General features: G+C 45.5%; 1 protein-coding gene across 5 annotated transcripts; it reads left to right on the forward strand.

Annotated features, from left to right (window-relative positions):
• On the forward strand, positions 1-23056 carry kat6b (K(lysine) acetyltransferase 6B). Of its 5 annotated transcripts, none has more exons than XM_077625272.1 (17): positions 1-158; positions 2203-3057; positions 8563-8671; positions 9470-9585; positions 9756-9849; positions 10556-10685; positions 10762-11687; positions 13075-13196; positions 13639-13751; positions 13851-13992; positions 14117-14278; positions 15002-15095; positions 16995-17226; positions 17885-18044; positions 18344-18601; positions 19782-20067; positions 20153-23056. In XM_077625272.1, exons 2-17 carry the CDS (start codon positions 2434-2436, stop codon positions 22843-22845), a joined length of 6261 nt encoding a protein of 2086 aa, XP_077481398.1. In that variant the 5' UTR covers positions 1-158; positions 2203-2433; the 3' UTR covers positions 22846-23056. The 5 variants fall into 5 exon arrangements, with proteins under 5 accessions (XP_077481398.1, XP_077481403.1, XP_077481401.1 ...); XM_077625277.1 differs by having other exon boundaries at positions 10762-10817; XM_077625275.1 differs by having other exon boundaries at positions 9768-9849.
• Positions 23057-24675: the final 1619 nt, after the last annotated feature.

The following is a 24675-nucleotide window of genomic DNA, read 5'->3' on the forward strand; positions in this document are numbered from 1 at the left end:
TTTTGTCACAGGCTGCTATGTAGATTAACCTTTCAATTAGTTGTTATCAGCTGCTCTCCACGCGGCGAGCTCCGCATCTCGGATTATGTCTCCTTCTCCGTCTATTTGTTTTTCTCACGTCACCATCATGGAGACGAGACGACTCTGGGAAACTTGAGGTAAAAATATGTGCGTGTGTGCCTCCCTCCCCTGCATGCAACTCTCCACTATTTTGGCTGCGGGGATAATTTGCGAGTTTAATGGCGATAAAAAAAAGAGCGGCTCGCGCGTGCCTTCGTCGCGGAACGACGCGCGTCTGGGACGTTCACTGTCATCGCCGAAAGATCGGAAAGCACACGAGAGAGCGTGCATTTTGGAAAAAATTGCATAACGAGGCGTTTAGGGGAAATTATCGGGGGATTAGCGGTGGGATAAAACGCTGGATAAAAAGGGAGGTGGTAGGTGGAGGTGCTGCTGGTGGTCGCCTTCACGACGAGCGTTCACACGTTTTTACTTTACCCTTCCTCCCGTAGGAGTCATTAAACGCGCCACATTGGATCGCTGTCCCACTTTTTTTTTATCGGCGTTTACGCCGTAATGAATCATTTAAGAGTGTTGGAAAAAACCCAGTCACTTTAAAAGCGCGACCAACTGTTTCAAGGAGGAATGTGTCGATAAGGTGGAGCGGCGCGATGATGTTGTTTTATGAAATAGTCGGCTCGATCTGTAGTAGCACGGTGTCGAATGACAACCGCGTGCACGTGAGAGCCAACTAAACACGTTTAGCGTGTGAATAAAAACGTTTTCTTCGCTGTTTGCGATAAGTGGCACGGAAGCGACCACGGAGCCACCTTAAGGGGCGGGTCAAGCGCCTGGGAAGTGACAGGTCAAGCAGCCAATAGCGTTGGCTCTTTTGCAAAGATTGACAGGTGCTTTATCAAACCAGCGATCGGATGTCGTCCGTTCACAGCCAATAATTAAGTTGTTAGGGGAGGGCACATTAGTGTCGGTGAGCTTTAATGAGACTCCATTGGATTGTAATCAGCGTCATGTCGGATTCGCCGTAAACTACAACAGTGTAACAAAATGGCGACTCTTTAGGTGACGACACTTTTTAAGGCTGACATTTATATTGCGTTTGTCGTGGGTTGATTTTTAATGCATTTTTCTTTTCTTATTACGCACTTCGGACTGACTTCGACTGCAAGGTTTGTTACTAACTGGTTATTACGGGGTTGTTGTGTTCCGATGGTGGGATTCGCCTTCGGCGGGCGGCGGGCAGCTGTCAGGGGAGAGAGCATCGATTGTACGGAGTGGCGTTGAACACTTTGTTGTGGCGGCCATTGAGCTGTCAAAAAAGTGGCGTGCGGGGCAGCTTTAAGCGTGGAATGTCCATCTTTGTCCGTCGATCTTTTTCTGCGCTTGTCGCGTGTCTTACTGCGGAGATTTTATGATCGGAGAGTTTTTCCCTGGATGTGGATGTGTTAGAAAAGCGAAACTTGCAGCAGATCTTTGGACTTTTTTGCACCACAAGACCATATAAATGTGTCTTTTAAAACTTGACAAGTTACCCTGACATCTAGTTTGGAATGCAGTGTCATATTCTATTTAAAGATCATACTCTGTTCCGAGTTGCCACATTAATGTCCTGAGTCAATTTGAGAAGTAAAGTAAAAAAAAAAAAAAAACCTTCACACTCATACAACATGAAAAACTGTAGAACACTTTTATTTTCATTTTCTTAATTTTCACAAATATAGTCAGTACAATTATACCCAAATAACGGTTAATGCAAAGTGCACTTTTCAAATTAACAATGATGTTGTTAAGAAGTAACAGTTCTTAAAGATTAAAATGCAAATCTCCTGTAAAAGTTAAATACAACAGAAGTGCATTTAGGGTGAAATCCCACAGCTCACCACTAGGGGGAGTTTACATTCCACAAGTGGCACTGGTACCAAACTGACAATCTGTGGTTTATATTGAGTGCGCTTTTTTTAAATCTAAGCACAAGTTTCAATATGTATCTGCACTATAAATTGTTTTGTATAAATATAAATCTAGTACGACAGTATTCCAAATTTAGATGCTATACAGTGTTTATAACTAGCAATTCCCTTTGTATGTTTTGATTGCACTTTTAACAGCCGAACAGATTTATCCAGTTTGTAGTCTGGTCATGAATATTTGTATAATAAACAAAAATGTGTTTTCCTCTGCCAGATTCCAGGTGGGACAAGATCACCCGTCTTCCCGCTTGTGGAATTTATCGTTGCCCACTTTTCTCCCCGAACGTCCGTTGTCTTAAGAAGTGGGATTTGAAAGCCAATTTGAACGGCATTGTGGAACGTACCTTTTTTTGACCTCCCCAAAGGATGTGGATTTACCCGGTGGCGCTTGGCAACAGATGGGATTCCGTATGGATGGCGTTTTTGTGAGGCTCCCGATCCAACCATGGTGAAACTCGCCAACCCTCTGTACACCGAGTGGATTCTGGAGGCCATACAGAAAATCAAGAGGCAGAAGCAGCGACCCTCGGAGGAGAGGATTTCCCACGCGGTGGGCGCGTTGCACGGACTGGATCGGAAGACGGTCCTGGAGCAGTTGGATTTAAGCGTTCACGATGGCTCTATTCTCAAGGTTACCAACAAGGGGAGCACCTCGTACAAGGACCCGGGGAGCGCCGCCAGAGCCATCCTGCCTCCTGTCTCGCCCGTTTCGTCCGTTTCGTCCAAGGAGTCCCCGTGGAGTTCCAGCGACCTCCGCCACCTCGATTGGAATAAGATCCTCCGCAGGGCCATTGAGGGCCTGGACGACACACACGGTTCCTCGCTCAAGAGCATCGAGAGGTATCTCCGGAACCAGGACGACCTCGCCGAGGCGGCCGACAACCCGGCCTTCCGCCAGCGGTTGCGGCTGGCGGCCAGACGCTCGGCCAACAGCGGCAGGCTGTTCAAAAATGGCCCGCGGTACCAGCTCGCCGGGCGAGGAGGCGTGGAAAGGAAGATGCCCAGGTGGTCCTTGGCTGCCCCTTTGTTGTTGACGTCAGTGACGCTCCTGCCCCACGAGCGAGAACAGGTATACTTACGGGAATTTGGGGATTTTGTCATCACCGGGAAGCACTACAATGACATCGAGATAATTACCCACGACAGTGTCCTTGCTTTCCCACGCGACCAACATACCAAGTTTTGAGGTTACCAATGGTACAAAATGGGTACACGGTCGATTGGTCGCCGGTCTTTTGGTCGCCTGGAAGGTTATTGATAATTACCATTTAAATCGTTGCTCAAATTCCCTAAATACAAACTGCGAATTACTATTTAGTCATACTTAATGCCCTAGTAATTATTAGGCTAAAGAAAAGCTCCAAATTTCCCAGACTTTTATTGTTTTTTGTTGGAGAACTTGTTAAGACCCTGACTGACGTACCTTCTTAAAGGGACAACGCATGTACATACAGAGTCTTATATTCACGCACGTCGGCTCAGTGAAACTGCTCATGGCCATTGTTGGCTTTTATTGATGCGTAGACCGTGTTGTTTTACCTTGTTTTGTCGCTGGTCTTTTGGTCGCCCGTTGTCGCGGTCCGGCGACCAAAAGACGGCGACCAAAAGACTGGCGACCAAAAGACCGGCGACCAAAAGACCGGTGACCAATCGACCGCACACGACGAAATTAACTAGTTTGCGCAAGGATGTAGGAATTCGGTGTCACGTATCAAAAAGGGACCACTCATGAGAGTGAATTTATAATAAGCACTTTCTACACATGTTGCTGACTTCATTATGGGAAACTCCACTTGCTCATTTGCTGACACCTGTCACGTAGCAGGACAGGATGTAGCTTTTTCATGTCACACCACTCAGGAACACATTTTGGCGTATTTGTTTTTCTGGTACACGCGCCCGTCAATTCTACCTTGCAACAACTGACTATGCAAACACTATATAAAAAAAAAAATCCAAGCGAATCTGTTTAGCTAGTATTTTTCTTTACTCGTAATAAATCCCAAATACTTAGTCATAGTATCTCCTGCACTTTTTATTTTTGGTGTTTAGAACTTTGGCGCTGGGTCTCGTACCCTAGAATGGATTTTGTTATGTCGTTGCTGTTTAAATGTTGACTAAACACTTTACTGTGTGGCTCTAGCGGGGTAGTGTTGCTGTCTCTTGTCTCCATAATAACAGAGCACTGATAACCAGGAAGTCATGCTGCGCTTGTGTGGCAGGCACTTTGCTGTAGGCTTCCCACATGTTACATAAGCTCAGCCAAAATGACCCATAAAGGATGAGGTCTAATGTCTTATGAATAGCTGCATACATATCATTTTTGTCAGATAAGAAGTAAGGTGCCCAGAGGACTGTGGTGAAACCAAATATTATGATGACTTTATAATTGATCTTCCAAACTGGTCTAATTGCTTTAGAAGTGCTAAAGCGAGTGTATTTCTCCGGTGTATAAATTGAATTCATCCCCAAGGGGCCCTAAAGGATTGTCCTCAATTCCTGCGAGGTGCATTGTTTTCTCTGTATTAAACGCCTCAAGGGTGGTTGAAGGCGTGCGCTGAGATGGAGTTTACGACTGCTGGGTTCCTTCTTTTAACACGTCTAGCAAGAACAATGGCTTAAATGACAAGTCCCTGTCAAGCACTGAAGATGAAAGCCTAGAAGAAAAGCACCAATCTGTGACAGGGCTGTTAAAAATCATTGCTATTTCCGGGAAAGTCCTGTAGGTCGGCCTGTTTGGGTTTTAAACTCTTGGATCTCGGGATCGTAAATAAGTGCTCGAGGAAGAGGAAGCCATTGGCTTGCATCGACCAAATCAGACGAGTTAGCTTCCAGGCAACTGTTGTTCTCTAAGGTCGTGTCATTCGATGTCACAGATGGAACGTTAGCGTGGCGTGGCGGAAAATATGATCAATAGAACACTTGAATGGAACTTGGCTTTGAACTTAGTGCATTGTGCAGTTGATTAAGTCATCGACTGCTGCTGATAGTGTTCCATCTATCACCATCAAGGGTAGCAAATGCCACTGGAATGACCAGCCATTTGGATCACCACGTGATTTAAGCAGTTTCTCTTGCCTAACATCTACCATTTCAGCAGTACGTGTGAAACATTATTTTTTTAAATAGATGTGTCAAGGTTTCATACATTTCCAGAGATGTCACTTCTCTCCATGACAGTTTCACAGCGAATAATCAGGAAATGACGCCTCCAATTCCGCAGCCATAACTCTATGACTACCCCCCCAAAAATAGATATTTAGTCCCCACAAAAAACCGATGTGAAACCTTTGTACCATTTGACATCTCCGAACCCAGTCAAGGTTTTTTTCCATTCACTCAAGTGTTGCAACTCCACGGCCTCACTTTGTGGACACGCAATGACTGTGTTATGTGTTGATAAAAACAGGTACTTTGCTGGTGGAAAAGAGCAGTGTTTGCTCACAGTATATAAGAGTCTGAAGAGACTGTGCCAGGAACAAAGGCGAGGAATTGGACCCCCCCGCCCCTCTCCTGCTGTGTTATGCAACCACTTGAGCTCCTTTTCCACCAGCACCGTTCTATTAGAACCCCACCCCCTCACTCAGGACAGCCTGCTCTTTTCATGCAGCATCATTTCCTGTAATGTACTTAATTTAGACTGCTCGAGAAAATCATCAGCGTCGTAATTCTCCTTTCGGTTTTATGTAAAATGTCGTTGCCGGGAATAACTCCCTTGTTCCGGGAGTGTTTGTGATCGCTTAGTACGACGGAGATGACACCATGACGAACATTTTCTTGCATCCAAATTTGTTGCGTGTGTTAGTTTGGTCTGGGAAACCAGATTTGGCATTGAAACCTTTTTTTATCCACTGGGATTTGTTTATATTTTGTACGGTATTTAGTCGGCAGTTATTTATTCATCCACTACAAACCTCCCTGAAAGTTGTCTACCAAGGGTGGTTCCTGTGGGGCAAAACACAGGTGGTGCGCAGACTGGCCTTAAAGCACAGACGGAAAAACTCCTAAAGATTCTTTGTGCTCATGTCTTGAGGCGGATTATGTCATATGCAAAAGATTTAGGATTTTTCTTTTTTTTCAGCAGCAGCAGTAAGGGAGATGGAAAAACATACCAGGCTAATTCAAAGCAGAGTGACGAGGTGTCTGAAGGGAAAGCTTCAAAAGCTGGGTATATGAAAATGAAGCCACTTTTGTGCCCCATTCGCGTTTCATAAATGGTGGCTTCCGATGGGTTGTGTGGTTTTCATATCATTTTTAAGATTTTGATCTGGTGTCATTGAATCAGAGTTTGTTTGTAAATTGTGGCGTTACCTCTGAGTATCCAATCAGCCTACCATGCATGTTTTTTGGAATGTGGGAGGCAACCGGACTACCCGGAGAAAACCCACGAAGGCCCGGGGAGAACATGCAAACTCCACACAGGTGGACGACCTGGATTTGAACCCAGGACCCCGGAAGGGGTGGGAATCAGAGTGTCCAATCAGCCTACCATGCATGTTTTTTGGAATGTGGGAGGAAACCGGAGTACCCGGAGAAAACCCACGCAGGCCCGGGCTAGAACATGCAAACTCCACACAGGAGGACCGACCTGGATTTGATCCCAGGACCCCAGAGCTGTGAGGCCGACGTGCTAATCACTCAAGCTGCCGGGCCACTGATGTAATATATATATATATATATGTGTGTGTGTTAAATATATAAGAATTTTATTTCATATGAGCAATCACTTGTATGAAGTAAATATATACAGTACAGTGACCAAATTATTTTTTCCATGATCTTGCTCATATCTCAAAGCGTTGTTTCCCCTGTGTAAAATGTGTAGAAATGCATCAATCAGTTCAAACCAAGTTCCTAAAAACTACTTCAAATGTCCATTTATAAAGGATGACCCAAATCATGTTTGTCTGATTAAACCCACAGATTTTTATCGGTAGCGTGTGGTTGTTTCAGGGTATGCAGTAGCTGTTTAATTAACTGCGTGTATACTTTAATGAGGATTCCATTAGACTCATGTTCCCACTTTATGCTCATTGTCAGCCGACAGGAGGTGATAAAACTTGCCCTTTGTTTTTTTTTAATTTCAACAGAAGAGCGAAGATAAACATAACCCGTTTCAAAGGAAATGTATTTAAAGGAGATAAATCAACACAAATCTCGCCTGACACTTTTTATACATGAAGAAGCAATAACTTATGTAAGCGGAACATTTAGGGCTCGTGTTCAAAAGACGATGACGTCGTTTTGAGGGGAAGAGCTTGGAGAAGAAGTCCAACATCTTTATACGCTGCCATTGAGCTGCATAAAAGTCAGATGATTTGCAGTTTGACATTGTACGGCTGCTTTGGGGAATTACTGTCACTATTGTTTCAATATTGTGTGGCGCATGACACTTAACAGGTTGTAGCGCCTGCTGGTTGTGATTCACAACGTAAAAAAAGCAACGTCAAATCGAGATCACGTGACGAACGACTATCAAAACAGAAAAGGACAGTGAAAAAGGGGAATCGCAACGTAAAATGAGGTTTAATAAAGGGATGAATTCAGATAAACACACTTTTTTTGAACTCAGTCAACTGTCAGAGCGTGGAAAAATACCTGGATATAAATATATTAAATACCTTTTTAGCTACCAGTGATTGACATTTTTTTTAAACTGTAAATTCCATTTGTGCCTAGTAGTCATAAGGGGGTAGGTCAGGAGGTGGTCACAAGGATGTGCTTTTACAGCAACCAACAAGCGTGCATCCCCAGTGTGCCCTTTTTAAAGTGCGATTGACAGAGCCTTGATGAGATACGATCAGTGCACCCTTAAGTAAAGATCATATCTGCCAGTTGTTCACACAAGGCGAGACAGCAGCACTTGGTTTAATGCTCCCCGAAGGGGTCTGCCAATGCGATGGTGGATTTTTAAAGGTTCCGTCATCGTTTTTTAGTCGGGGAAACGGCACGGGGCGCTTGTGAGAAACGCGGCGTTTCGGAGCACCGGTATCGACTGGAGGTTATAGTATCGCGGTAATTTGATCACACGCTCGTTAATCCTCCTCGTCTAGAGTGCGAACCCTTAAGAAGAATCGGATTAAGCCCGTAGAATGTGTCTACTGAGATCACGGTGACACTCGGAGGTAATGGATAGCAGTGGTTTTTTTCTTGTATCCCACTGGGGATACGTTAAGAGTTAGTCATGATGCGGTTGATCTCCATTTTGGGGAACAGATGGAACAAATGTCTATTTACTATAGATTCCCTGTTTTAGTGCATTTGTGTCACTTGGCTTTTTTAACAGAAAGGATGAAAAATAATCAGTTTATTCTGTGTGCTACATTGTTGTAGTCTTGCATCATCTTGTGGCCATAACAAACATGTACAGGTTATACTTTGGTAATTCAGCAATTAAATAGGTCACAAGTTCAAATTTGGAATGTTTTAAATTAGATTTTAGAAATGAAAGTTTTACAGTTTTACACACTTTTTGTGAAGTAACACTATGAAAGCCTTTTATAGCCCCAAATTCGGCTTTATTTGCTCCAACTTGTTTTAAAACAGCTTGTCTTGTGTTTGTATTCCCACTCAGCTCCGGGTGGACCCCATCCCAATATGCAGTTTCTGTCTCGGCACAAAAGAGTCCAACCGGGACAAGTGTGCGGAAGAACTCCTGTCTTGCGCCGACTGTGGGAGCAGCGGTAAGTCGACACACAAAGGCGCCAACAAATCGCTAGATTGCAAAATCAATGGTGGCCGTTAAGGATTATGGACAAGCCCTGTTAGGACACACAATGAGACACATTCACATTTACATGCAAGTGGTATTCTTTTGTATGTTCTTTTTAGGATTCATTGACCTCCAACTCATACTTAAGATTAGCTGTTATAGTAAATTAGAGGGTGGCTTATATTTGAGTAAGTGTGCAAAAACAGCTCTAATAAATAAGAACGATCTTCATGGTTCATTTTAGAGGCAGAAAATTCTACTAAGATTCTCAGTTTAGAGTCAAAATCAAATGTTTTCGATAAGAACCTGGGTTGAATATTTGTTTTCCGACACATTCACTCACCGCCGTTTGTGGCGACCCTGGTGTTCGAGCAATTATTTTTAAACGCTGCGAGGAATTGTTCTCAGCGTGACATTTTTACTGTGTAAATTGGTGTCGAGGTGGTTTTCATTAAGCCTACACAAACCATCGTCGTGCTGTAAAACAGCTGTTTTACAAGCATGACAGGGCGCTTTTTGACTTTCACGCGTCGGCTTCCGTTAGAAATAAGCGCCGCTACGGTGTCTGCCTCATTAGATTTAAATGATCTGTAATTAGCCGCTCCGATGTTTTGATCACACTAGTTTTCCACGCAAATTATGGCAGTCGGGAAGGGGAGGGGGAAGACCCGTCATTAGTTTTGAGCGCTGCTCATATTAATATTTAAACACTGTGCGGTTCCAACATTGGTTAAAAGCGCTGTTGTGCCTCTTTCAAATCCTCCTCTAGGGCATCCCTCGTGTCTGAAGTTCTCCCCCGAGTTGACCAATCACGTGAAGCGGTTAAGATGGCAGTGCATCGAATGCAAAACCTGCAGTTCCTGCCGAATACAAGGGAAGAATGCAGTAAGTATTATTATTATTGTTTTTACATTAAGGGCAATGTCTGTTAAGTTGTCATTATTTTAGTCATGTTTCGAGTGTTAGCGATGACGTGTACCGTTGCACTATATCGCTCTTTTTTTGCACTTATCCTCTATGTTAGCAATGATTTCTTTGCACCACTTTGATATCAGCTCTTACTCCAGGACCAGATGCTCTTCTGTGATTCTTGTGACCGGGGCTTCCACATGGAGTGCTGCGACCCGCCGATTTTCAGAATGCCAAAAGGTTAGGCTATAGCTATGTAAAGATTTTTGCGCATATAATGTCATATGTATACAGGGGAGGTTTTTTTATATATGCAAGAAATGATGGTAGCTGACATGGAAGTCTGTTACTGTAGAGACATGGAAACAAGCCATTGTTTACTGCGTGTGCGGTCGTTTGGTCGCCGGTCTTTTGGTCTCCCGGACCCAAACAACGGGCGACCAAAAGACCGGCGACAAAACAAGGTAAAACAACACGGTCTACGCATCAGTAAAAGTCAACAATGGCCCTGAGCAGTTTCACTGAGCGGGCATGTGAGTGTATAAGAGTTTGTATGTACATGAGTTGTCCCCTTAGGAAGGGACGTCAGTCAGGGTCTTAACAAGTTCTCCAACAAAACACAATAAAAGTGCGGGAAATTTGGAGCTTTTCTTTAGCCTAATAATTAATAGGGCATTAAGTATGACTAAATAATAATTCGCAGTTTGTATTTAGGGAATTTGAGCAATGATTTAAATGGTAATTATCAATAACCTTCCGGGCGACCAAAAGACTGGCGACCAATCGACCGAGTACCGTTTACCGTGTGGCTTTGCGTCTTTTTTGCTGAATAATTGACTGTCATTGTGAGCTGACCGGAGTATTTAAAAAAATAAAAATAATTGTCCTTGGGGTTGATGAAGCCACCCTGAAAATGACTTTCTCTGTGCATTTGGACGCCCTCCAGGCACGTGGTTGTGCCAGGTCTGCAGACCCAAGGAGAACGGAAAGAAGCTGCTTCACAGAAAAGCCGACGAGATCAAGCGCCGATATGCAAAACCCATCGGAAGGCCCAGGAATAAGCTCACTCATCGAATGTACGTATGAAGCCAGTTGCTCCGTACAATACCCGTATTTACATCGCGCGTTCTTAACTCGGTTGTCTTCTTCTAGGTGTCTAAGCAGTGGTGATGGCTCCATGGTGGCACTCGGAGGAAGGGGGTCACCTGGTAGGGGTCCGAAGTTTAGCATGTGTACCTCATCTGCTCATGCTGCATCTTGGAAGGACAATAGAAGCAGCTTGGCTGTTCCAGACGCCACCCAATTCACCATCCCTACCCCCACCTCCACCAACACCACCACCACCACCACCACCGTCACTCCCCTCCTCACGCCCTCTTTCGCCACTCCTGCTACGCTCGGCGTTAACAGGAAAACCAAAGGGCTCTTCGATGGGCTTTCCAAATTCTTCACCCCTTCCCCCGTGGGGCGTCGCTCGCGAGCCGTAGCCGCCGAGTCGCCCGCCGACAATCGGTTAGGCCCTAGGGAGGAAGCTGGTCACAAGATAGCGCCGCCGTCTGTGCTGCCCGCCTCCACCTTGACGTCGCCGGGATTTAGCCCGCCCTCGCAGTTGTCCAGCGGCTCCACTTCGGCTAACTCGCCCCAAAGCTCTTCCAGCCAGTCTAGTGTTCCCTCCCTGGGTAGCCTCTGCAGTAGCAGCCAGCTCAAGGGACTGTTTGACGGACTCTCGCACATTTACGCCACTCAGGGACAGTCGCGGAAAAAGAGGCGAGCGTGCTACGCGCCGCCCAAGCGAACGGAGCAAAAGCGGGACACACTTGAGGCGTCCGAAGCGCAGCCCCAACGCCTGGGCCAAAGCGAGTTTAGTAAAAACCGCCTCAGCTCCACGTCGGCCGGGCCGGGCCGACCCAGAGGACACGCTTATAAGCTAGTCAGTCATTTCAAGCGCAACCCCTTCCTTAAAAAGCACAGGACGCTAGGCAGGCTGAGATATAAAGTGAGCCCCCCGAAGGGAGCCCCCCCTTCGCCAGGCAAGGTTGACTTGACTGACGGAAGAGTTAAACCTGAGAGTAACCATGGTAAGCAAAAAGGATCCCGAGAGCCAGCCAAGGCCGTCTCCGCACCTTGTTCAGCTTCTTCTTTCTTGACTTTCTTTTAACGCTTGCAATTCTTTTTGTTTTTCTACCGGACGATGGCCCTGACGCCCCCCTCGGCATTCTAGCAGTCTAATCTCTTGCCTAATTTCAATCTTTTTATTTTAAATTTTTATTTTTTTAACTTTCTTAACATGGCTGCGGAGTTTGACGTGCCTTCCATCGTGCATGGCCCACTAACTACCACCACTATCTCCCCTCATTCTGTCCTTAACCCCACCTCCCCACCCTCTTGCATTGTCAAGCCCACGCCGCCGTCATCCATCCCTCAATCGCAGTCGTCATCAACCCGGGGAATCGCCCACACACGCTGAATCAGAGATGACATAATGACTTTAAGCCACTGCAGCAAGCCGTTACTTGGAGTGACAAATTAGTGCCAAAACCGCTCGTAAATACCTTAGATTTAATTGTAAGGTAATAAAGGCAAGCCTCAGGGGGCGGAAACTGGTTAGTAACTATAATTACATTAGTTCATTGTCTTATACTCTTTGTATAAAAGTATAATTGGCGAGCATGGCAGCAAATGATTTTTTTTCAGTGCAAATTATTTAATGTTTTTCCAAGCTCTCAAGTTTATGACAGTTTTTTCAAGAATTTAGCAAGGTGATTCCACAATAATCACTTGATTTAAATGTAATTCTGACGCGATAACTGTTTAGGGGTGTAATATATGCACAGAAAAAGATACAAGGTCAAGATTATAACAGAAGACATCAAGCAGGTCATCAAAAATGTTATTTGACCACATATACTTTTTAAATTTAAATAGTAAGACCTTTTAGTGGAACACTTGACATACCCCCAGCAGCCTCAGGACCCCTCATTTAAACTGTCACTCACATTTTTTCGATCAAAGCCGACACCCCCGGAGATCGTGTAGCACCGCAAATGACTGTTAATGACAAATCACTCCCTGTGGAAATAGGTTTTGATTCAGATTCGGCGGTAAAGTCACGATGTCTTTCATAAGACGACGTCCCGCCCGCTCTGCAGCATCACTCATCAAGTGTCGCTGTCCGTTCCAGCGCTGCCTTCACTGCCTCGGCTTCTTAATTCGCGGGGTCTCGGAGGATGACTGAGCACATGAAAGCGGTTATGCAATTAGAGTGATTTAGTTTCACTTCATTACATTAGGGATTTCTCCTCTTTTTTTACCCAGCTCCTCACACATAAACATTGAAAGATGTTACATTAGGAACATTCCTCCCAAGACCCCCGAGCCGAACGACAGTACTGGCAGTTTATAAGCGCATTTGCATAGAATGCATTGAGGAGATGATTCATTATTCCTTCATTGTGTCGTTAATAGGCCACAACGGGGAACTGCGGTCGAAAAAGGAAACTCGCGCCAATTTAGTGGCCATGTCCGGGGCGCACGTGACTGACGAGGATGTGGAAATGTTCAGGAGTGTTCGAGAAGTTGCTGCGCAGGTGATGTATTATTATTATTATTTTTATTTTTTATTTTTTTTTTTTACAACCATATCCCAAGGTTGACAGTTCTATTCGTTAAAACACTGTTAACAACACCTTATGACATTTTATCAACTATATTTTTATACGCTTTTAAAGCCAAGCCGCTCAGGAGGTGCCATTAGTTTTCTACAGGCTAAAACTGCGAGTTGTCTTTAATCTTTGTTGAATTTTAATATGGGTATTTGCAATTTATTATCCTACTTTTAATTGCGAGTTTTCTCTGTTTTGTCATTTTTTTTTTTTTTAAATAAATGGAATGTTAGTTGTGGAGCTAGCATTTTTGTTAAGCTTTCAGGGAACGTGGCTTTTATCTTTATTTTTTTGATAATGGCGACTGACCTTCAACTTATCACCATATGTGAAAGTAAAACTTTTTTCTCCTTATTGTTTTTAACAGAGAACGGGTTGTCAAAGGAACATTGACTCCACGCGTTGTCCAGTTGTTATAGAAATCGGGAAGCACGAAATACAAACCTGGTATTCGTCACCGTACCCGCCTGAATATTCAAGGTATTGCAAAATCTTCTTTTATTTTCACCGCTTTGCTCGGTCGGATAGCTCTATCGTCTCAGTATGGGAGCGTAACGTTGTTGTTGTTTCTTTTGTCAGATTACAAAAGCTTTATCTGTGCGAGTTCTGTCTGAAGTACATGAGAAGCAAAAACATCCTCCAGAGGCACACAAAGAAGTGCGGTTGGTTCCACCCGCCAGCAAACGAGATCTACCGAAAAGACGGCCTCTCCGTCTTTGAGGTCAGCCACGCTTTTCCGGCAATGAAGCAATAAGCACACACGTTGGCTGAGATTACTGAGCGGGCGAAAGAAGAGAAAAATTGACTCTCCAGTGTCCTCTTGCTCTTTTTCTTTCCCCGCTTAGGTTGACGGAAATGTCAGCAAACTGTTCTGCCAAAACCTCTGCCTGTTAGCCAAGCTTTTCCTGGATCACAAGACATTGTATTACGACGTGGAGCCGTTCCTTTTCTACATCCTCACAAAAAACGACCACAAAGGCTGTCATCTCGTGGGCTATTTTTCTAAGGTAAGCAATTATACGCAGTAGGGAATCTCCAGTACCATGCAAGTTGTAAAATTTCAGAGTCAAATCAATTACATTTACAGTTGGGCTGGGCAAAATATAAGGAGACTTTTCTTTTTTTTTTTTTTACCACAAAAATTCCCTTTTCCGATTTCAGTCTATTTTGGCCCGACCTTGCTTGGAGCAAAATATGACTTTAGTTAAAACAAGTCAACTTAAGTTATAAGTTCCGTATGTATATGGCGATGCTTTGAGTTTGGCTGATTAGGCTCTTTAAGAGTAGTTTTTAATTTTTTTAGTTTGGCTGATTAGGCCTCTAGTTTTTAATTAGTTGAATTCTTTTTTTTCCAAGTCAAAATGAAGGAGGGCACTAAAAATTGTGCCAAAACAAACACTGGATTTTTGAAAAAAATATGTTTTGTTTTGATTTGACCATGTCCTCCACGTTTGATAATAATCCCTTTATCCGTTCTTGAGTTATCTTGAACACAAACATACAGATTGCCATCAATTTCACACACTGACGGTGGTAAAAAAAAAGGGCCATTCAGGATTATACATTTCATTGACCCAAAAATGACATTTTTAAAGGAATATTCATCTTCATAGGGAAATCTTTTGGCTCTACATAAAGGAAAGAGGCGTCACCGACCGACAAGGACAATGGCAGGTGCTATAAATTCAAATCTCTACTGACATACTCCATCCCTTTTTCCTTCCCCGCAGGAAAAGCTTTGCCAGCAGAAGTACAACGTCTCCTGCATAATGATAATGCCTCAGTACCAAAGGCAAGGATTTGGACGCTTTCTTATTGATTTCAGTAAGTTCCTCAACGTTCCATTTTGCAGTAAATTTATTCCATCAGTCTTTTTTTTAATACAAGTTTTCTGCTGCTTAAGTGGTGCATGTCTGGTAGCTGGTGGCAAGGTGCGGGTGTTTGCTTTGAAGGGCCCTAATCACGAATGTTCATGAGCATTTCTTGAGGATTAAGAGCAAAAGACACTGCATTTTCTTGGCATATATTTAAATGAGCAGACATTATTATGGAAATGGCACTTTCTAAACTGCTTATGTACAAACAGCAGGCTCTCTGGAGTGCTCGCTTGTTATGTTTTTAACTCACCGGCTGCAGGGAAACATGATCATTCTCTGTCCCACTCTTCTTTTTGTGAGATTCAAGAATTGATTCACGCGTGATAAAGCGCACAGATAATGGCGAATTTGATTTCCTGTTCACCTGAGGGGGCCATTGAGACACGCTGTGATATTGAGAGAGCGCCGGTAACAAAGACGGGAGGATTAAGGGAAAGCGCAGCTGAATTCTCAGATTGCCGAGTACTTTATTGGAAAATGTAGCCTTGTTTAGATAAACAGATTTTCTCTTTTATCACATGGTACTAAAGGGACGTTCTTCAGCTCAAAGGGTTATGTGGTCGTTTGTTTTTAAAGGGGATATACTATGGAAAATGTCTTTTTTTTAGTGCTTGTTTACGAGTCGCTCAGACTGTGGAACGCTGGCCCACCCATCCAGTGGGAAACAACGACGTAGATGTGGAGTTTGTCTGTTTTTTGTTTATTTTGCCAAATTCTGAAAAATGTCTGTTCACTTTGTGAAGTTGGAACATAATGGCATTTTGATTTAGTTCAATGGTAAAAGATGAAGACACGCGTATCTCAATACTGACTGCTATAATTAATTGACCAATTAACAACTTTATTTTAGTAAATATACTCTGGTTTCTGTAGTCTTCAATGAAATCTAATATTTGTAATTAGAACAAGATATCCGCAAATGTCTGCTTTTGCTTTGAAAATCAATTACACAGTCATGTAGTTACATAATATTCATAGTCCAACTTTTCTGGGCTGAATTACCGCAAATGCCTAGAGTGAAATAACATTACATTCATCCCAAAAATATGGAGCAATTATTCGACTATTAAAATAGTCGTTTATGACAGCCCAACACTGTAATAACTACAGTGAGAGAGGGGAGACCTGGAGACCTCTATCATATTCCTGACCTTTGACCCTTTCCCTTCTCAAATCATCTATCCTCCAAATTTGTGTTAAATAAGCTAACTCGTTATCAAGTTATTGCAAAATTCAATTTCTGACCTTACTACCCTAAAATGTAATCAGCTCTTCCCTTTCATATTAAAAACCCATCCTGCAAGTTTTGGTAATAATCACTTTTTCTAATTCTCGAGTTCTCGAACACAGACATATGCAACCAAACACTTTACACAACCTCCATAGGTTTCACACACTACTGTCGGAGGTAATTAAGAATGCTGATCTGTGCTTCAGCGATGAGTATTTTCCTTGCGCACTAAACATAATGTCCTCAATGTTTCTCGATTAGGTTTGCTTGTTTGCATCTCGCTAGTGGGCGCGCGTTAAAAAGAGTTAATTAATTCCGTGCAGTTCATAACGGATGACCCCTGACGCGAGAAGGAGGGGTGCTGAAATGAAACTAATTACACACCGCTGCATATTTGCTCTTCTTGGCCGGCTTGTTATCATCGCTCACGCAGTCGTTTTGTCGCGCCGATGGCATCGGCTGTGGCGGTACAGAAGAGAAGAGAAGTGATTTCCTCTGTTTGACTATTTGAAGGTGAAATCCCAGGCTGAAGGCAGTGTCACACATCCTGACCATCACTAAAATCCTATCTGAAAGGAGCTCTTTCAATCATTTGTTTACTTTTTTTTTTTTTAGGTTACCTTCTCACAAGGCAAGAAGGACAAGCTGGCTCCCCTGAGAAGCCCTTGTCAGATCTGGGTCGCTTATCCTACCTGGCGTATTGGAAAAGTGTCATCCTGGAGTACCTTTATAGGCAGCCGGATAAACACGTCAGTGTTAAAGGCATAAGCAGGGCCACGGGAATGTGTCCGCACGACATCGCCGCCACTCTACAGCACCTCGGCATGATTGACAAACAGGATGGACGGTCAGTTTGCACGATGCTAACGCAGGGGCTCTCTTCAGTGTGTGTGGGAATGTGTGTGTGCATGTGTGTGTGTCTCGTTTGATTTATCCAGGCCAGTGGGTATTTTTAACAGCGTAGCCTTTAATTGCAGTGGAATATTGACAAAAGTAAGTCAGGTTAAGCACCCCAAAGGACATGAGCACACTCTCTGTGCACCAACACATCAGAGCTAATTCCAATACATTGTATTTTTGTAAGTATTTTATTTCTTGTATTTCGATTTGGGTTTATATTGATTGCAAGTCACAATCTATTAACATCACTGGTGAAGTTTTTAGAATGGGATTTATCCCTCCTTCTAATAGGAAAACAAATGCAATTTACTTTGTAAAACCGTTTTGGTTTATTTTAGTGTGTTTGTTGTAAGTTAAATTGTTCGTAAAACCCGAAGGATAAACAATATACCTATATATTTTCTTTTCTTTTGTAGCTAGAGTTGTTCTTTGGTCTTTATTTGATTTATGCGCTGTTCAGTTTGTTTATTTTATCTTCACATTATTGTGGATTACAAAACCATACACTGGAATATAACCTTTGGTTCCTGTTTTTAAAAAAAATATTATTCTTGGCAAAATATTGTGAGAATAATGGGATATGACATGCTTTGTCTCCAATGCAGGGTCGTGCTGGTCCGCAGAGAGCGAATCATCCACCGTCACATGGAAAAACTGCGGGCCGACCGTCGTCGTCACGAGGTGGACCCCGATGCCCTGCGCTGGACGCGCTCCACTTCGCACAACGCCATCCTTTCCGAGGAAGAGCGGGAAGCGGAGATGGATGTGAGCTCCTCAATCAGACGCCGTTTGTTTACGCTCTCCTGCCGCACTGAATATTTGCTTGATTAGCTGCCGAGTTCAAATGGAGGCCAGAGGCATGCGGCGCCTCCTTGCTGTCAGCATTGCTGTAATTCAATTCAGCGCATTTGACAGCATTTTATATGCACTATTTGACCGATTGCCTTATATCGGATCATGATGTTGTTCTAGTACAATGAGGATGAATTCTTAAGAAACACTTAACTCAGCTACATCATTTTATTCTCTAAAAACGTTCAATTCTGCCCATTTATTTCCTCAAGGCTGAACATCTGAAGAGGCAAGCCAGCTGCTGGGAAAAGGAGGAGCGAGCGGCGACTCACAAACGCAGACAAACACTCACCAAGATGCACTGCAAGGTGCCCTACAGGACGTACGAGCGGCGCTACGCTCCGTCATGGAGCAGACTTATCCAACGGCCGCCGACGGTCAGCGACGATGAGGACGACGACGACGTCGAATCCGACGGCTCGCCGCCCGCCCTGGCCAAGACGCACGCCGTGCTAGCGGCCAAGCGAAAGGTGACTTGTATTCTTTGCCGTTGGCCCAAATCATGCTCCTCTAAATCAGATGCGCTCCCTCGTGGGAGTTTCGTGTTGGTCGTGAGCGCGCATTGTAAAACATATCCCACCCGGGCTTTGTTAGCTGGCGTGTCATGCACTCAGGCGGGGTGAAAGTTGGGATAAATATTCATGAAGTGAGCCGAGACTGTCATTCGGAGCCTTTCCGCACTGCCCGAAGCATTGGATAATACATTGTATTCACTGCGGATGTCCTACACTGCTCAGGTTGAAAGATAGTCTAACATGATGATGGTTGACTACCAAGTTGTCCTACTGCCAAATCCATTTCCATTTATTTTCTATGGTCATGGGTTAGGATCAAAATTTCATCGGATGAAATTACAAAGACAATCCCTTACTTTAATCAACTTCTGACACAGTATACACACATTGTTTTCCGATTTTGTTATATTGTGGTCAGTGAATAGAGGGTACAAAAAAAAATCTTGATGGAAAAGGGGATTTAAATTTCATTTCGACTGGGAGACGATCAAGGAATTGGATTGGATGTCGAATGCCATCAACTGCAGTCTAATAGGTTAAATGTTGGCCCACATAATGACCCTTCAAAGAAAACCTCAGCAATGATGTGGTCAGATGTGAACAGGTTCATGTCAATTTGAGCAAAATGCAATTCCTGGAGAAGGTTTTCCAGATGTGTTTTGATCCTAGTCACAAAACTGTCACAAAACAAAAATCATGAGTTTGAGTTGGCTATATAAAAGCTTCACAAGTCATTTTGTCTACTCGCACACTTGGCTCAGAACATCACGATTTCACTCTGATGCCTTAAAAAAAAGAATCCAGAAAATTTACCTTAAACTGCTCTTCCTATTTACCCAGTCTGTATGTCACTGCCCCCTTGTGCTGGAGATATGGATATTGCAGCTGCCAAATTCTTAGAAAAGAAAAACCTCCAGTATGGAAAAAAACAGTGTGGTACAGAAGTGTAGTGGTAGCAGCAGAAGAATGTTAATGTGTGTTTTTTCTACTTGACACATCTGTGGCTTCCACGCAGTGATGCTGTATTGGAGACGGGGTCCCCCTCCACACCCACACACACAATTTTAAGCATTTGACAACAGAAGCATCAATAATTGTAGTTGTGCTTTAATTTCTTACGTTAATTGTGTTTTAGAGGGGCATCGTGCTGAAGAAGAGAGGCCGTAAGAGAAAGCGGATCAACAGCAGCGTCACAACGGAGACCATCTCCGAGACCACCGAGGTGCTGAATGAGCCATTTGACAATTCTGACGACGAGGGTCCCGTCCTGCTGTCGAAGCGCTCTTGCAGCGTGAGCGCCATGGAGGAAGAGGATGAAGAAGACAACAAGAGCCAGATTCTGCCGCCTGTTAAGCGGCGGCGGGGTCGACCCAGGCTCAAGGAAAAGCCGCGGAGAGATGATCTTCAACAGTGGAATGAAGGTATGCGATCCAATTCCCATATGAAATGATAGGCCACGCGGTAGGTTGAAATTTGCGACTCACGTGTTGACATTTTCATCGGCAGGTTCTGACATCCCCTCCAAGAGACCCGTCAGACCTCGTCCAGTCAAACGGAAGAAAGGCTGGCCCAAAGGAGTTAAACGGGGTCCCCCCAAGTGGCGCCTGAAGAACGAGCGAAAAATGGGCTTCAAGCTGAACCTTTACACGCCGCCTGAAACGCCCATGGAGGCGGAGCAACACCACACCCAAGCCGAGGAGGCGCAAGGAGATCCGGACCGCGAGGCCGATGGCGGCAGGCCGGCCAGGCGCTCGTCCCGACGGCCTTTCCAGTCCGAGCCCGCCAGTCCAGCTGACCACTCATTGAAGTCCAGCTCGCCTGCCCCCGCCCCCTCTGCTGCGTCCCCCGGGAACAAAGAAGGCGATGATTCTCCAGAGCCTCGAGATGACGAACAGTTAGAAAGTGATCGCGAGATGGACTATCCGACCAAAGATGCGAATGGCGGCGCAGAAGTCGCCGCGTCACCGGATAATCACGAGGAGGAGAAGGAGCATACGTCGAGAACGGAAGTAGACGATGGCGACGGTGAAGACCGCGAGACGGCAGAAGCCGAGAGCGCTCAGTCTGAGGGGCCGGCAAGTTTGAAAGAAAAAACGGAATGTTTTTTACACCCCCAAGAAGAAGATGGTGGCATTGTGTCAAGTCAGCAGCTTTCTCAAGAAGACAAAAGCAGCGCCTCACAAGAAAGCGTTCAGCACGCCGAGGCCGAAACGAACGAAGCCTCGCCACCCCCTCCCATCGAAGCGCCATCCACGGAAGCAGCCGCAGATTCGGATAACGCCGCCGAGTCCGAGTCCGAAGAGGAGCTGGCGGCCAGTCCCGGACAATGCGACGCCCCGCCGCCACCCGTGAAGAGATTGCCTGTCAGTCCGATGGTCAAGGAAGGCCCCCCGATGTGCACGGAATTCGACTCCGAGACGGCGCAGGCCGTCCAGTCACTGACGCGGGAGAGCGAGCAGGAGGCGCTGTTCCAGGAGTGCGCGGAGAGCCGGGAACCCTGCAGGAACTTACACGCCTACACCCCGGTCACGCCGCTGGAAGACTGCCCCCATTCCGAGCACAGCAGCCCGCTTTCGTCGGCTCAGTCCCACCCGAGCCAGTCGGTGCGCTCCGTCAGCAGCCCGGCCGTGTCCATCCTGGAGACCGGCTACACGCAAATCAGCCCCGACCACGGCGCCATCTCGGTCCCGTCCCTTCACAACATGGAGACCAGCCCCATGATGGACGTGCCGTCGGTGTCGGACCACTCGCAGCAGGTGGTGGACAGTGGCTTCAGCGACCTCGGCAGCATCGAGAGCACCACGGAGAACTACGAGAACCCCAGCAGCTACGACTCCACCATGGGCGGTAGCATCTCCCAGGGCGGCTGCCCCTACGGGGGCTTGCCGCCGAGCGGGCTGGCTCAGAGCAGCTGCGCCGTGAGCCAGCAAATGGCGGCCGTCAACCCGGGCGGCTGCGGCATGATTCAGCAAAACAGCCTGAGTTCGCCGGCGCACTGCAACGTCAAGTCGCCGCAGGGTTGCGTGGTGGTGGTGGAGCGGCCCCCCAGCGTCAACCAGCACAGCCAGCGCGGCACGCACAGCCAAGCGCACGGCGCGCACGCCACGCACGGCGCGCACGGCAGGCACGTCCCCCACAATCAGCACGGCCCCCGCAATCAGCTCAGCCAGCACTCGCAACACAATCCCCTCAACCAGCACAGTCACCACCACAATCACCACCTGCAGCACAATCAGCTCAGCCAGCTCAGCCAGCACAATCCGCACACCACGCATAACCTCCACAATCAGCACGGCATGCCGGACGCCGCCACCGCCACCGCCCAGTGCGCCATCCCCGCCAACTTTGCCACCGCCGTGCAGCTGCCCGACATCCCGGAGTCGGGAAATCCCAACTTCGCCCTCTACGAGAGGATCAACCACCAGAGCGAGTACCCCGGCGGACACTACCCGCAGTCGTCCGGCCTCAGCCTGGCCAAGCTGCAGCAGTTCACCAACACTTTCATCGAGCACCCCCACTCGCTCCCCTTCAACCACTCGGCGTCCCACCCAATCACGTCCTACGCCAACACCCCCTCGCAGCACTCCGGCCTGGTGTCGCTGTCGCAGACCCCGCACCGCCTGCCCAACCCCCAGGTGCAGGCCGCCATGACGCCGCCCACCAGCTTGGGTTCGCCGCCGGCCGTGATGCTCCAGCGCAACGTGGGCATCCCGCCGGCGCAACGTATCCAATCTCAAATGGCGGGCAAGACTCACGCCTCGGCGCGCTCCAAGTCGGCGCCGCTAGCGCACCACCACCACCAGCACCAGCAGCAGATGTACGCGCGGCAGCCCCAGGGCGTGGCCATGCAGGCGCCGGCCCGGACCCTGGCGGGCATGCAGCGCATGAACATGAGCGTCAACATCATGCCGGCGCCGGCCTACAACTCCATGAACATGCCCTCGCTCAACCCCATGAACGGCTACGGCATGAGCCAGCCCATGATGAACAGCGGCTATCACGGCAACCACGCCGCCTACATGAACCAGTCGCCCCAGTATTCTATGCAGATGGGCATGATGGGAACGCAGCCATACCCCCAGCAGCCCATGCAGGCGCCGCCCCACGGCAACATGGTCTACTCCCCGGCCGGTCACCATGGCTACATGAACACGGGCATGTCCAAGCAATCGCTCAAAGGGCCTTTCATCAGACGGTAGCCCACCGTCGCTGCGTGTTTTTCCGCTTTAGATGCACTGATCTGGCCTTTCTTTTAGTCGTCGTGTGATATATGCTACTCACAAAAACCTTGGCGGTATTGAGCTTCGGGGCAAAATGCCAGGAAGCATCCCCATCCCGATTTTCCCAGTTGACGGCGCTCACTTTCTAGCCAATGTAAAGTCAGCACTCTAATATTCTATATTTACTACAAGGTGAGATGCAGCAAGTGTGTCGCCACACGACAGAACGTTCTTGTCGAAAACACACCACCGTGCTCTAGAATTGAATCTCCAGAATGACAACTCTGTTCGGGACGCACTCATCAATGCTTAATTCCGCTACTTCGCTTTCCTAACATAAAGAAGGCATGCTTAACAACTCAACAATTCCAATAGACGATCGTCACAGGAAATGTTTAAAGGTAAGGTAAGAAACAACAACTTTTAAAAACAGTTTTATTTTGAAAAGTTTTTTCACTATTTTTTAATTTAACTCATAGCTGCGACCTCTCCGAGTCAAAATCAATTCTCAAACCATCCAACTTGAACTTTAGCAAAACTGAAATTTCACCCCAAATCGCAATATCCCCACTTTTATGAGTAGCCTATATAATTATTCTATTTGTGTTCTTTTACGACAAAACCAGCAGCAGCACTTGGAAAGAATGCAAACGTTTTCATTAACGCGTGAAGAGAAAAAAAAGGCAAAAAAAATAAATAAAAATATTTCTGTTCCTCCAAGATGGGAAGCCTTACGACACGGTGATGTTGACGATGAAATCTATTTAATTAGCGGCGGGTTCAGAGGCTCCGAGGTCGGCTTTCCGTTGCCGTGTAGCAGCCTCCCAAGGAAGCCATTTTCTAATGTGCCTGCTCATGAGTGGAACCTGTTCAGTGTGTTAACTGTCCAACAGTGCTCACGCGCATACTCTTTCGTTTGTACCATATTCGCGCCTTTGTATATTTAAATTATTGTACGTACTTTTATTTTTTATTTTTTTTTGTAAAGTGGCAAACCTTAGCATGCTTGCGTCTCCTTTAGTGACAGTGCATTGAGTAGTACTGTACAAGTGTCGTGCTTAACAAAATAGCAAGCCATTTTCAAGCTACCGGGCCTTTTATTAGGTGAAAAATGAAATTATATTTTGTTAATGCTAATGTAAAAAAAAAAAAAAGAAAGAAAAAGAAGGAAAAAAAAACATGTAAACTTTTAGTCTCGTTTTTTTTGTTGCGCTTTGAGAGGTTTTATTGCTCTATGTATGTATAATTCTGAAGTCTTTTTGTAACAGATTTCCTCGAGGCAGCTTTCTGTTTAATAAAGCAGACGGATTTCTGTCCAAATATACGAGCATATCTCCCTCTTTGTACACTCCAGAATATGATATATCTATATATAACAATAAAGAAAATATCAATTTCATTGATATTTTGCAGAATGACTTTCACAGTTTTCATTGTATTGTATCTTTGTCAAATGCTATTTTTTTAATACAAATGGATGACATGTGTTAGTTAAACTTGACATTTTCCATTTTTGTACTCCAACAGAAAATCTACAAGCAAGAGCAAGCTCAGTATTTTGGTCATTAAGGAGCAATGAATAGATTCAAATTGAGGTTTGCTTTTGAATCGGAAACCAATATAAAACCTATTGTTCAACATTATTTTTTTAGGTGGAGTGGTAACCAAAATGCCAATCTGCAAATTTATTATTTTTCAAGAAATATGTGCAAATGATTTACTTTAGCGGACCACACAGAATCATGTGGTGGGCCACATCTGGCCCAAAAACTATGATTATTAATATGGTGATGTTCCAATTTTGACCTT

The sequence above is a fragment of the Stigmatopora argus genome, chromosome 18 (genome assembly GCF_051989625.1).
Source record: "Stigmatopora argus isolate UIUO_Sarg chromosome 18, RoL_Sarg_1.0, whole genome shotgun sequence".
NCBI classification, from domain to species: Eukaryota; Metazoa; Chordata; class Actinopteri; order Syngnathiformes; family Syngnathidae; genus Stigmatopora; species Stigmatopora argus.

Coding starts and splice junctions, on each gene's coding strand:
- kat6b (XM_077625272.1), top strand. CDS start 2,434: ATGGTGAAACTCGCCAACCCTCTGTACACCGAGTGGATTCTGGAGGCC. Junction 9,850..10,555: donor GATTTTCAGAATGCCAAAAG/GTTAGGCTATAG, acceptor GACGCCCTCCAG/GCACGTGGTTGTGCCAGGTC. Junction 10,686..10,761: donor AATAAGCTCACTCATCGAAT/GTACGTATGAAG, acceptor GTCTTCTTCTAG/GTGTCTAAGCAGTGGTGATG.